The 13,744-nt window shown below is 56.4% G+C and overlaps 1 protein-coding gene across 6 annotated transcripts in view; it reads right to left on the bottom strand.

Moving 5' to 3' along the window:
* GRM4 (glutamate metabotropic receptor 4) overlaps nt 1-13,744 on the bottom strand; it is a 114,063-nt gene that overhangs the window by 90,352 nt on the left and 9,967 nt on the right. For all 6 annotated transcript variants that reach the window (XM_081520020.1, XM_081520018.1, XM_081520016.1 and 3 more), the window contains exon 2: nt 12,021-12,901. In XM_081520020.1, coding sequence (XP_081376146.1) covers nt 12,021-12,539 — 519 coding nt within the window. In that variant the 5' untranslated portion in view covers nt 12,540-12,901. The remainder of the gene's footprint in view (nt 1-12,020; nt 12,902-13,744) is intronic.

Below are 13,744 nucleotides of genomic sequence, written 5' to 3' on the forward strand. Positions count from 1 at the left end.
CCGCAGGTCTCCTCTCTGAACTGAGCTAACCCAGAAAGCCACATCCCTCAGAGCCCCACCGCCCAAGCCTAAACCTCAAATCTCCCACCTTGAATTCACTCCTAAGGGTTAAGCATTGCCATCTTCCTGCCCCTCTGAGGGAGGGACCACCCTGGATACTCCGGCAGCTTCCAGGACCTGACTCCGGAGCGGGGGCGCTGCTCGGCCTAGCGGGGGGAAGGCACTGACCGCAGGCACCCTTATCGCCCCTCAGTCCTGCCACAGGCCGGGGTGTGGGGGGCACAGAGGACGAGGTCGCCTGTCTTGACTCCGCAGCCCTGACAGGAGGCGCGGAGGACCGTCGGGGCCCTCCTCGCTCTGCCCCGGGCGGGGGTGGGGCTCACAGGGCTCCCGCCCTCCATACAGCTCAGCTGTGATGGTTTACACCTCCCTGGGTCCTGGCCTTGTGGCCCTATCACTGCCCCTGCGCTGGGACGGCGCTGAGCAGAGCACCCTGGGGCCCTTCTTGGCACCGCAGGGAGAAGGCCTAGCCCAGGGAGGGGGGGAGGGGGGAGGGGAGGGGAGGGGGAGGGGCTGGGAGAGCCGCCGGCCTCCGCCTCACGCATGCGCACAGGGCACCCTCCCAACGGCTACCGTCCTTCCAGCACCTCTGGGTACAAGGCCCCGTGCTGGCCGCCCTACAGCCTTCCAACTCATCGCACAGACCGGAAACTAGGCTCGGAGAGGTTATGTGCCCTGCCAAAGGTCACAGAGCGGTCTGTGGCCGAGCCGGGATATTCCCCTTCGGAAGCAGGCCCACACGCCTGTGCCTGGCCTGGTCTCCGCACAGCCCTGGGAAGGACGCCGAGGCAGCCCTAGTCGCCGCAGGCGGGCGAAGTGGAACCCTGACCGTGGCCAGGCCTACTTCCAAGGGACTTTCTGGAGCTCTGTCGGGGGCGCTCTGCGTCAGGGGAGGGGCGCCTGCGTGGGTCCGGCGTGAGGTGGGCGGGCGTCCAGGGTGGGCGCAAGGCTGGGGGGCGCGCGGCCAGGAGGTGGGCTTGGCAGCCGCTTCCAGCTCCTGCCTGACCCACACGGCCCGGAAGGAGGCCGCCCCAGGTCCCCTGGTTAGAGAGCCAGACAGAGCCAAAGAGAGTCCAGAAGGGACCCGGAGGGAGAGGAGGAGGACATGGGAGGAAAACAGAAGGACAGACAGAATGAGGCAGAGAGCCGCACACAGGGACAGGGAGAGGGCCTCAGACTAAGGGCGCCCCTGCTCCTTTCCCGGCGACCACGGGGCCTGCATGCCGCCCAGCCCAGGGCCTCTGAGCCAGGGGCAAGCGTAAAGGTCAATGGGAATATAAAGTAGAATTTGCCTTCTTTTCATTTCCAACATGTCTCAGTCATAAAAATGCTAGTTTAATAAACTGGGGGGAACAAAAGCACACAGTTCATTCCAGGATAGGAAGGGTGAAGTGTGGCAGATTTAACCCCCAGCCCTGTGAGCCCCGCCCCTGCCCCTGGGGCAGGGTCAGTTCCCCAACACCTGGTCCCAAGAATGGCAGACTCCGTAATTTGTCTGTCTGTCTGTCTCTCTTCAGGCCAGGCGCTGGGGATGAGGGGATGACCAAGAGAGAACCACCCTAATCCTGCCCTCAACATGCTGGTGAACTTCGGGGAGACCACAAGTGCCACACGAGAGATCCCCCCGTGTACCCCAGGATTTCAGCCCTTGGGGGAATCAGGAAAGTCTTGAATGTTGAGTCAGGGCTTGGAGGTGTCCGACTCTGCCCATCAGACCTCAAGAAGGGCATTTGAGGAGGAGGGCCCAGGTCCAGGCATAGTCACAGAGGTGGGTTTTGGAAAGCCTGGCCCACGATCCAGGAAGGCCCAGGGTGGCAGCCTGGACCCTGGGGAGTAAGCTGAGGGCACCTGCAGGGAAGGCTCCAGGTAAGGGACCAGGGTCGGAGCCCACTTAATCACACGCCCTCGGCTCACAGAGGGCAGCCAGCCACCCAAGGTCACACAGTGAGTCAGCAGCAGAGCCAGGCCCAGGACGCAGGCCCCTGAGCCGTGGAAGGCTTCTGGTAAGGGGACCCTCCGCCCTCCCACAAGGGAGGAGCCAGAGACGCCCTACCATCCCCCTCACCTAACAGTGTGGGAATCGGGAGGACCCCAGGACCATCTCGTGGGGAGACCTGGGTGCACTCACCAGTCATTCCTCAGCCAAAAGCCAGTGACCCACCCCTCCACCCCACGGAGCCCCCACCCTGCTGTGGCTCAGACCACACACCCACCAAAGGCCCCTTGGATGCTGACAGCAGAAGAGAACAAAATTATTGACCCTACTATGCGCCCACCATGCTTTCAGCTGCCTGTTCTTATCACTCAACATGTGCACCCTGAAAGGTAGTGACTCTACCCATTTTACAGATGGATGGTGAGGTCCAGAGAGGCTGAGTGATCTGGGGGCCAGGATCTGAGGGACCTACTGTGTGGCTCCCTCTAAGGCCGTTGCTGTGGGCTGCCCCTCATGACCAGAGACTCAGCTAGTATCCAGAGTCTCCGTGCCAGGCACCTCCCTGAACACTTTCTGTGTATTCCTTGTGTAGCCCTCACAAGGCCCTATGAGGTGGGGGCAACAAGGGTCTCCACCTTAGAGACAAGGAAACTGATGCACAAAGAGGGGCCTCTCACGTAATGAATGGCAGGGCAGGAGTATGAACCAGGCCATCCGGCCCAGGCACAGGCTTTAACCACTGCTACTTCCCCTGAGGGTCCCCACCTCCTCCCTCTAGTCTCCAGCTCTGTTCCCCCTCAGGCCAGCAGGGGGTGGGTGGGGAGAGCAGGGAAATGAAGGGGGAGAAGTTGGAAGAGGTGCCGGGGACTTGGCAGTGGGTGGCCAGAGGCCAGCCAGGGAGAGCCCCAGGGAAGACATACCTCTCACACAGAGGGCCCTGTCCTTAGGTCTCCTCCTCATCGCCTCTGCAGCTTCACAAGGACTGGTCAGGAACCACCTTCCTATTTTACAGGTAAGGGAACTGAATTCCTGAGAAAACCAGTAACTTGCCAAGGTCGTCACCAAAATCCTGGTGCCCCGCCTCCCACAATACCCTTTGTAAATAGAAGAAACAGGATGTGGGTTTTGGAGACCCCTTGGTCCTCCCCTCCGTGCCCCCTGGCTCACTGGGTCCTCCTGCTTGAGCTCCTGGGTCAACAACAAAGCACATCTGGCCCCAGGGCCTTTGCACTTGCTGTTCCCTGCACCACTCTTTCTCCAGATAGCCAGAGGACAACCCTCTTCACTCCAGTGTATGCACAAATGTTCCCTCTTCAAAAAGTCCACCTCCTCATGTACACACTGCTATATTTAAAATGGATAACCAACAAGGACCTACTGTATAGCACATGGAACTCTGCTTAATGATATGTGGCAGCTTGGATGGGAGGGAGGGTTTGGGGAGAATGACTGAATCTCTTTGCCGTTCATCTGAAACTATCACAACATTGTTAATCAGCTATACCCCAATACAAAATAAAAAGTTTAAAGAAAAAAAAAGTTCACCTCCAGCCATCCTCTCTCAATGGGCACTCCCACCCGCCATGGCTCTCTAGCCACTTCCTGGCTTTGTCCTGCAGGGAACTGCTCCCCTATGACAGTTACACATGTACGTGTTTTACCTGTTCACTGCCTGCCTTCCCTTCAAACATGGAAACCCTCAAGGGCCAGACCTCATCTGCTTTGTTTCCTGGTGGATCAAGTTGCTTAGCGTGGTGGTTCTCCACCTGGGTTGCACATGAGCATCAGCTGGGGAGCCCAGGCCCCACCTCAAATCAATTAAATGTGAATTCCTCCAGTGAGGCTCGGATACCCGGGTATTTCACACTCCCCGGCTGATTCCAACGTGCAGCCAGATGGAGACCAGCAGAGCGAGGCCCAGAGGAGATGTTCAGTACAGATTCAGTGAGTGAGTCAATGAATGAATGAGTGAATGAATGGATTCTTTTTTAAAAAATATGCATTATTTATTTATTTAGCCATGCCAGGTCTTAGCTGCAGCACTCAGGATCTTCACTCTTCGCTGGGGCATGCAGAATCTTTTTTTTCAGTCGTGGCATGAGGAATCTGTAGTTGTGGCATGTGGGATCTAGTTCTCTGCCCAGGGATCATCCCAGGCCCCCTGCATTGGGAGCAAGGAGTCTTTGACCCTGGACCACCAGGGAAGTCCCCAGTGAATGGACTCTCACACGTGGGTCAACCAAGGTCCAGGTCAGGAGCAGGGAGCCAGAAACCGGCGGTCATCAACTCGAGTGTCCCCAGGTTCAGCCCCTCCACAGAGTCACTCACCGCCTTCCAGCCCATCTCCAGGAAGTCGACCCAGATGCCCTGAAAAGCCCCCACCTCCTCCTTTCTAGTCCTTGTAATGAGCCTGTTTGCTGGTCCAGTGACCAGGCTGAAACCGTCCTGCTTCCACCCCCAAACTTCCTGTATTCAGACAGGTTTTGCAACTCAAGGGCGCACCGGGGAGGAAGTGGGCTCCAGAGGACTGCGGGGTGGGCGGGAGAGCTCCCTGGAGAAGCCAGACAGGACAGGAATCCTGGACACTGAGCAGGGCTCAGAGCGTCTGTCCAGCAGCCTGCCGAGCCTCCCAACAGGTCTGCAGATGCAGACCGGGCCCCGGGCTCCTCACCAGCTGGAGGCCCAGGAGTCCTGTGCTCGAGCGCTACCAGGGCAACGCACCTTGGACCGCAGTGACCCCCCCCCCGCCCCCGCCACGGGGCGAGAGAACTGGCGGAACTAACCCGCTCCCCGGGGCCACGTTTCCCTTCCTCACCCAGCCCCCCGGCTCGGTTCAGGCCTGGGCCTGAGCCTGGGTCTTGAGGCCCCCTCCCCAGACTCCCACCACAAAGGGACACCTAGGGTTTGGGGGAAGGAGAGTCTGTAACAGCAGTGGGAGGGCTGGTCCTTCCCCAGGGGAACAACCCCTGACGGTCACCCTCAGCAATACCACTTCCCACCCCGCCTCCACGTCTCACCCCTCAGTGTCGTCCCACCTGCTCTGGGAACACCAGCACCCCCTAAGCACCTGCTAAAGGCTTTGTCCACAGGATCCCTGCTGCCAGAGGAGGACTGGCAGACTCCTTTACAGACGCATAGACTGAGGCTCAGCAAAGGCTGCACAGAGAGCATGGGGCCAGGTCTCACCCAGCCTACCTGATGGCCAAGAGAAAGGAGAGCAGAGCGGTAAAAAGGTAAAAGTGGTAAAAAGATGCAGCCGCGGGGGCTCCTCTCCCAGCTCCCCCACTGACCAGACGGGTGACCTCGGGGAAGCCGCTTAGTTTCTCTGTGCCTCAGACCTCCACCACAGGCCTACCCTGGGTACGTGCTGTGAGGACTGGGGCACATCCTGATGCAGGAAATGTGCCGTGTGTATGCTGGGATTACGGTACCCCAACAACCTCTTCAGGAGAACCCCTCATTCACTCCTCACACATTTGCTGAACGAGACTTCTTGGGACAAATCTCTAATAACAGCCAACAGTAGAACATGGAGGTGCCTTTTAACAGGGAACAAAACCTTAAGTGAAAGGGATTCCATAGAGGAGCTGGAGGTATTTGGAGGGTGGAAAAGCCCCTGATGCTGGAAAAGACTGAAGGCAGGAGGAGAAGGGGATGGCAGAGGATGAGATGGTTGGATGGCATCACTGACACGATGGACATGAGTTTGAGCAAGCTCCGGGAGTTGGTGAAGGACAGGGAGGCCTGGCGTGCTGCGGTCCATGGGGTCGCAAAGAGTCGGACACAACTGAGTGACTGAACAATAACAAACACATCTAGGTGGCCCAGGGGTCACCATAGTGGTGGGCACTGGTAGGCAAGGGTGGGCAGTGACTGGACCCCACGGCAAGGTGAGCTCAGCTGCACTCACCCCCACAGCCAGAGGCTCATGCAGGCTCTGCAGCCCGGGCCACCCTGCTGTCATCGCAGAGTCTGGCGAGACCTGGGGGCTGCATGTGCCCTGCTCTCCATGAGTCCATTCAGCTAAGATTTCCCGAGGGCCCCCCACGGGCCTGGCCTCCACTGGGGTCCACAGGTGCTGCTTACAGGCCAGCAGGGCTCAGCTGATGGCATCTGTCGCATCTACTCAGTTCCGAGGGTGTAGCTTGAGAGCAGTCCTAGACATTGCGTACATCAACAGGCACGGCTATGCGTCCATAAAACTTTACGGACACTGAAATTTGAATTTCACATAATTTTCTTGTGTCATGACATATTGCTTTTATTTTTTTTTTTCAACCATTTGAAACACGGAAACCATGCTCAGCTCATGGGTCATACAAAAACAGGCAGCAGGCCAGAGGAGAAGCCAAGAGAAACAAAAAAACAAAGAAATACGGACATGACTACAAACTGGTGAGGGTCATGAAGGGGAAGATGTGAAAATAAGATAGAATAAATGGGGAGTGGAGGGTGTTCCTATGAAGACAGTCCATTTAAACTTTAGGTTGAAGAAGAAGGATCCAGCATCAGAGTAGGAGGAGGACATTCCAATGTCCCGCTGTAGAGGGGAAAGCAGGTGCAAAGGCCCTGTGGTGGGAAAACAGCATGGTGTTTTGAAGGAACATAAAGAAATCAGTAGGACTGGTGCAGAGTGCACCCAGGAGAGGCTAAAAGATGTGGTCAGGGCACCAGGTATCACAGGTCTCTCAGAGTGGCCAGCAGTGTGGGAGTTTGCCTTTTAATCAAAGAGCAACACAAAGCCAAGAAAAAGTGTAGCTGGGGGGTGAGCTGGCTGGATTTGACCTTGAGGAAGATCATTCTGGCCACTGAGCAAAGGTTTGGCTGTGGAAAGACCTGTTTGGAAGCAGGGAAAGGAGAGAGAGGTTTCAGCAGGGTCCAGGGGAGAGAGCACAGGCCACGGTGGCGGGGAGTCCCCAGGACACGTTCAAAAGGAGAGCCCGCAGGGTGTGCTGACAAGCAAACAGAAGGAGGTCAACACGCCATCAGGGTTTCTGCCTGGGCCCCAGAAAGATGAAGCTGTCTTCACAGCAGACAGGCAGGCCATGGGAGAGGGGGTGGGCCCTGTCCAAAGTTACTCCTGCTTGTGCACTGAAAACATTTTGAAAACACAAAAGCCGCGTCCTCAGCAGAACATCGGTATCAGCTGAGCCACGTTTCCCCTTGGCTGACCTGCTCAGCCAAGTACCAGGCAGGTCGCTTTCTCTAACACACTGTTGTGTTGTATCTCAGTCGTGTCCGACTCTTTCGCGACCCCATGCACTGTAGCCCACCGGGCTCCTCGGTCCGGGGATTTTCCAGGCAAGAATACTGGAGTGGGTTGCCATTTCCTCCTCCAAGGGATCTTCCCAACTCAGGGGTTGAACCCACGTCTCCTATGTCGGTGAGTAGATTCTTTACCACTGTGCCACCTGGGAAGCCCAAGCACCCCAAACCCTCACAGCACTTCCATCCCCAAGAGGGACAGGCCCTTGCAGGCCAGGCTGTCGAGGCACACAGAGAGCCAACGACTCGCGTCAGTGATCCTGGCCCGGCCTCTCCTAGGAAGCCGGGCACCTGCCCCCACCTGCTGGCTGGCATCCCCTCCACCCTCTCTCCTGCCGGCCCCTTCCTGCCCTCCCTCCACTCCAGCCCATCCCTAGTGCTCAGGCCCCCCTGTGGTGACAGCAGAAAACCTTCATTATCTGCAAGTTAAGTTGGCCACTCAGTCTCCACACTGCACGAGGCCTGGCAGATGGTGGGGCCTCTCCAGGACCAGCCTCAAAGGTCACCGTCTGTCCCTGCCCACCCGGTCCAGCCTCTTCCACATCGATGGAGTCCCTCATGCTGACTTAAAGTCCGGCTACAAGCTGTGCAGTGACATTTCCTGCGGGCTGACTGTGTGCCAGGTACCAACCAGGCAAGGCTTTTCTAGACATTAACCCTTAATTCCCACACCTGGAAGAGGAGACCACTATCACCCCAATTTTACAAAGGAGGAAATTGAGGCAAAAACAGGCTAAATGATTTGCCAAGGTAGCAAAAGTTGTCTGGTCCCAGTGTCCAAATTCTTTTTCTTAAATTTATTCACTTATTTGGCTATGCTAGATCTTAGTTGCAGCACTCAGTATCTAGGGCCACAACCAGGGATCAAACCGGGGCTCCCACATGAGGGGTGCAGAGTCTTAGCCACTGGACCACCGGGGAAGTCCCTCCAGTGTCCAATTTCTTAATCACCATGCTAGCTCATATTCCCATCTTCAAGCCTCGGTTTGTTTGTTTTTCTCCACTTCAAAAATGAGGGACTCAGTGCAATTATTTCTGGATCCTTCTGAGCTCTTATAGGGCAAGGATTTGAAAACTGCTTTCTTCCAGGGCACTTCCTATGTTCTTTCTACCCACAGAAATATTCCTTTCAGGAAAAGACCAGATTGGCTAGTTCATACTATGGTGTAAATGACTGATACAGTGATTAGGTGTGGTGGACATGGTGAGGTAACTCTGGTGGCACAGAGATTCAAACCCAGACCTGACTGCTTTCAGAACCTGGGCTGTCCCCACAACATTATACCACACAAGCCACTTCCTCTGGGTTAGGCTCTCCTCTAAAATGTATTCCTTACCTCCGTCAATATTCCCTGTCCTAAGAGAATGGAGCCAAAATGAAGATGAAGGAGGGGGTGGGAATAGGAGGGTAAAGGATACAAGATGTCAGACCCACAACTCCCCAACGTCAGGGCTTCTGATCCCGAATGAAGGCCTAGGTTTGAGGCCCACGTCCAACCCTGTGGCTCTGCACAGGCGGTCTGGGACCTGACCCCCAGCCCTGGCCTGTCACTCAATCAGGGCTCCGTGTCCACTGCCGTCGGACGGAGGTTGCCCTTCCAAGCTTTGGCAGGTGTGAGTTTTGTTCATATCCTGGCCTTGATGGAACCCCATTAGCATTCTCCCAGCAGGAAATCACCCTCTCTGAGCTGTGCACCAGAAGCCTACCTGGTGGAGGAAGGAGAGAGCTGTAACTACAGCCTCGGGGAGGTCCCAGCAGGCCCCACTAACAGCCTTGGCGGAGCTGGCTGGGCACGGTGCTGCCCTCTGAAACGGACACCCGAGCCCGCAGCTTCCCCAGCCCCGAGAGGCCCCTCCCTCACCCTTTCCTGCTTGAGGCTCTGCTCCTGACCCCCCTCCCCAGAGTTCAATCTTTTTGCCTCTGTAAATGGCTTTTCAGTTTCTCGCCCAGCCTCTCATTTCTATCAGTTTAATTATTGAGGAGCCCTCTTGTCGCCAGCCTGGAACATTAACGCTGTTAAAAGGGACCCAGGGACTTCAGACCACAGCCAGCTGTCTCCTTCTGGCTCTCTAGCCATCCCCCCCCACCACTCCCCCACTTTCCTTTCCCAAGAGCCCCCTTCTGTTCCACCCCCTTCCTTCTCCCGTCTCCAAGCCTCTCCCTCCCAGTCCCATCTCATTCTCTGTGAGCCTGGGGGTCTCCTGACTCCCACCCCCACCCGCTCATCTCCCTGTGATCTCAGGAGGTACAGAGAAAACCAAGGCCACAGTCACACTCATGTGTGACCATGTGGGCCAGGGAAAACGAACACCCGAGGTCCCTCGGCAGGTGAGGCCCTTTGGCCCCAGGCCTCCTCACCGAGACCTTTCCATTCTGAGAGGGGTCAGCTCAGAAGCCGCAGCCCACTCCCGCAGGGGACCTCCCAGAACCCATTTCCAGGCCTGATGCTGACAGCAGCCCTTCTTAGAGCCTTTGTCCAGTGACACCTCTCAGCTCCTTTGGTCTCTCCCATCTCCCTACAAAGTGGATACTGGCTCCCCTCCGGGAGACGGTGGGGAGGGACCCTCACCAATGTCCTAGCTCCAAGGGCCTGATCACGTTGTTTTAACATTTTTACAAAACGCTTTTTAATATTTATTTTTATCTTTTATTTCATTTGGCTGCGCCAGGTTTGGGTTGCGGCACATGGAATCTTCCATCGTCTTTGCAGCATGCAGGATCTTCAGTTTCAACTTGTGAACTCTTAGTTGTAGCATATGGGATCTAGTTCCCTGACCAGGGATGAAACTCAGGCCCCCTGCATAGAGAACTCAGAGTCTTAGCCACTGGACCACCAGGGAAGTCCTTATAAAACACATTCTAAAACACCCAGAGTCACCAAGGTGTTTAGTAAAAAGCTCAGAAGAGGACACTGCAGCAGCCCCGCCTGTGGTCTGGCCTTCTCATAGGCAGGGGGGTCATGCCCCCTCAGATAGGCAGAACTCTGCTCCATGACATCTGCTGGCCCAGGTCATCTCCCCTCCCAACCCCACGGTAGGCAGGCTGAAATGATGACTCAGCTGGCCCAAACCATCAGTAGGCCCAGGGCTGGGACCACAGGGCCCTGCCCCCCCCCCCCGGGTCTGTCCTCCCCACTACAGAATTGGGCAGAGGGGCTGGACCAGGTTCCCATTCCCCACCCCTCTCCACCAACAAATGACCACGGGCAACACTGCTCCCCAGGGGTTGTTCAAACTGTCCACTGCCAAGGCAAAGTTTCCTTCAAGTCTCCTACTGCATCGTGATTTTGCATCCTTCATGATGCATTTGTTTTTAAAATTAAAATAGTGTTTTCATCCGGATCATTAAGCAAAACCAGCACTCTAGGAAGAAGGCCCAAAGTCAAGGGCTGCACAGCACCCGTGGCCCAGACCAGCCCATGGCAAAGTTCCAACCCCGCCCCATTAGACAGGACAGCCAACACGGGGACACTCACACCATTCACCCCCACTTTTACCCCGGCCTCCCCAGAAATGCCCCCAAATACTAATGCATCATGGGACTGGGCAAATGGGTTCCAGAAAAGGCCCAGGAGAGAGGGTTCCAGACTCAGCACTTCCCACCCTGCAATGAGGCCAAGCAGCCTTTCTGTCAACTCCCTAACTCTGGAGACTTTGAGGAGACAATGAGCCAACTCCAGAGGCCAAGAATCTAACATGAGGGTGGAGGAGGGACACAGAGGCTCCCTTTGCGCCTCCCTTCCTCCTCCCTCACCCTGTCCTCTTTCCCTCTCTTTCTCTCTCTCTCTGTCTCTCTCTCTTTGTCTCACTCTCTCTCTCTGTCTCTCTCTCTCTCTCTCACACACACACAGAGCAAACGAGGAGGCTCCCAGAGAGGAGCGGGCATATAATTATTGGTAAAATGCTTGTAATGTTTTTCTCTCTACCCGGTAGCTTTCAGTTGTTTTAGCAGCTTAGCGAAGCACTTGGCTCCAATTGAATTGCAAATCAGCAGCTCCTGCCCCAGGAAGAGAGGAAGGGGGGCGGCAGAGAGGGGGCAGGGAGGGACTCCAGAAGCGAGAAAGGTGTGCGAGGAAGAGGGGCAGAAGAAAAATAATGAGCCGGGGAAGCTCCGTTGGGGACCCAGGGCACCAGAGACAGGGACCACCCGCTCCTCCAGGCCTTCTCGTCCACAGTTCCAGTCGCTGTGAGCTGAGGAGCTAATGCCTCATGCAAAAAAACCAGGACACACTTTCTAACTATAATCCTGAGGTGGAGCGGGAGGGCCACACGGGGCTTTCTCAACTACCCAGAAGAAAAAAACAGATCTTTCTTGGGAACTGCAATTATTGGAAAACAATGTCAAAACAAAAGTCTTACTTTTTCTCCCTGGCAATCTCCAACATCCACATTTCCAGTCTATGTCTATCTTTTAACCTGTGTACCTTTCTGTCTACCTATATTTCTGTCCATCCATCTGTCTGGGTCTTTTTTATATCTCTGTCCGCCCATCTCCTCCTCCTTCCTGTTGTTCACCAGCACTTCGTTTCCCTCCTGGTTCAGAATTCCCCGCAGAGGAGCAGAGTTGATCAAAAAGCTGCCTGCAGCAGGTGCTGTTTCAGCACCACGGTCAGCACCACGGAGCTGGGACCTTCTCTCTGACCACACTCAGGTCAGCCCCAAATTCTCACACACCACTGTGGGTATTGGGGGGGGGGAACACACTTTCTCCCTGGGATTCGGGAAGAGAAGAGGAGAAAGGAGCTGAGCAGGCACTAACCTTGAAGAGGCGAAGGATGTTGGCCACCATGATGGAGACGGAACTCCCGGAAGCACCAATGACGCCCACCACGCGCTCCGGTTTGGTGATGATGGGCGGGCCGCCACTGCCACAGCGGACCTCCGTGCCGTCCTTCTCGATGAGCGCCTGCACAAAGGTCAGCGACTGCTCCAGGGCATGGGTGTCCCTGGAGCAGGTGTCCAGAATGCGGGCGCCCAGCGTGATGTTGGGCAGCAGGTCCGGGTCATTGTTGATGCGATCCAGAGCAAACAGCATGGCCTCCAGCCGGTGGATGCCCTTCTCCTTCTTGAGTTCTCCGCAGGCCTTGCCCTCCGAGCCCCGGCCGTGCACTGGGAACAGGCCTCCCAGAGTGATGTCCCCATCTATGCGGATGGAATTCATGTGGGGGTGGCCTTTGGGCTTCCCCAGGGAGGAAGTCACCCAGGGCCCGGAAAGGCTGAGGAACAGGCAAAGGGGCAGCTGGGCCCACCACCAGCCCCAGCTCCTCTTCCCAGGCATCTCGGAAATCCCTAGAGACCCATGAACGGCAGGCTCCTAGCCTTGGCGGGCCCCAGGCCCCACGGCTGGGACAAGCATGGGCACAGCGGCCCCCACCAGTCTCTTCAGGGCAGCTTCAGCAGCAGGGTGGCTGAGGGCAGCCAACGGGCAGAACCATGCTGGTGCTCCTCGGCTCCGGCGACGCTCAGTTGCAGAACAGGCTGCACTCAGACAGCAGGGAGTAGCTGGGGTGCAGCAAAGCTCTGGTCTTGGTCCCCACAGGCCTGTTCTCGGTGGATGACGGTGAAAGGTGGAGAGTGCTCCTAGCTGGGCAGATCTTGGCATCAAGGAGAAAACAGCTCCAGTGCTCTCCTTTTACCAACCTGAGAAAGAGAGAGAGAGAATCAGAGAAGTCTGAGAAGACATTAGCTAATCGCATCTCTCATCAGGAGCCTGGGAGCAGGAGATGCTGGAGGTTGTGGTCAAAGATGCCACAGACCTCCTGAATTTGGCTTCCTCTCCGCTGCCACTCGACTTTGGTGCAAATGAGAGAACTTAAGGCAGAAACTGGGTCATGTCTGAAGGTTCCTGGTGCCCACTGCTGTCAGACCAGAGGCCTCAGAGAATGCACTCCCCAGGGAACCCCTGGAGGCTCAGGAAGAAGAGGGGTCTCCTCTCAAAAGTCACCCACAGGAAGGAGCAAGCGGGCAAGAACCGGCCCCACTGGACACAACCCATTTCAGAGATGAGGACACTGAGGCCCAGAGCAGGAGAGCACTTGCCCCACGTCACAGAGGGGGTGAACAGCAGAACGCCGCCTGGAACCCAATGCCCGGACCCCAGTTCTGGAACCAGACACACTTAGGCTCCTTGAGGACTCGGAGATGAGGAAAGAAAACAGGGCCTCAGAAGAAGTCAGGCTGGGAGCCAATCGGTCTGAAGGCCAAGAGAAGGTGGGGCTGGCGGAGTTGGGGAGGGCCGGGTGGACCCTCCATTTCCACCCCAGCCACCCTGCTACCCCACCAGAGGGTCAACCCAGCGGGGGCTCCTTTGCCCTTGCTGGGTGCCCCGCCCCACCTCAGGGGTCTTTATCTCTCCATTTCTCTTTGCTCCTTCTCTCTTTGCCACTTCCTCGGAGAGCGGGCTCAGGTTCTGGCCTGAGCTAGTGCACATTATTATGATGACCGTCATTATTATTGTTGTTGTGATTAAATATTTATCTGTGA

This window comes from Giraffa tippelskirchi, chromosome 8 (genome assembly GCF_054371585.1).
Source record: "Giraffa tippelskirchi isolate mGirTip1 chromosome 8, T2T-mGirTip1v1.2.pri, whole genome shotgun sequence".
Lineage (NCBI taxonomy): Eukaryota > Metazoa > Chordata > Mammalia > Artiodactyla > Giraffidae > Giraffa > Giraffa tippelskirchi.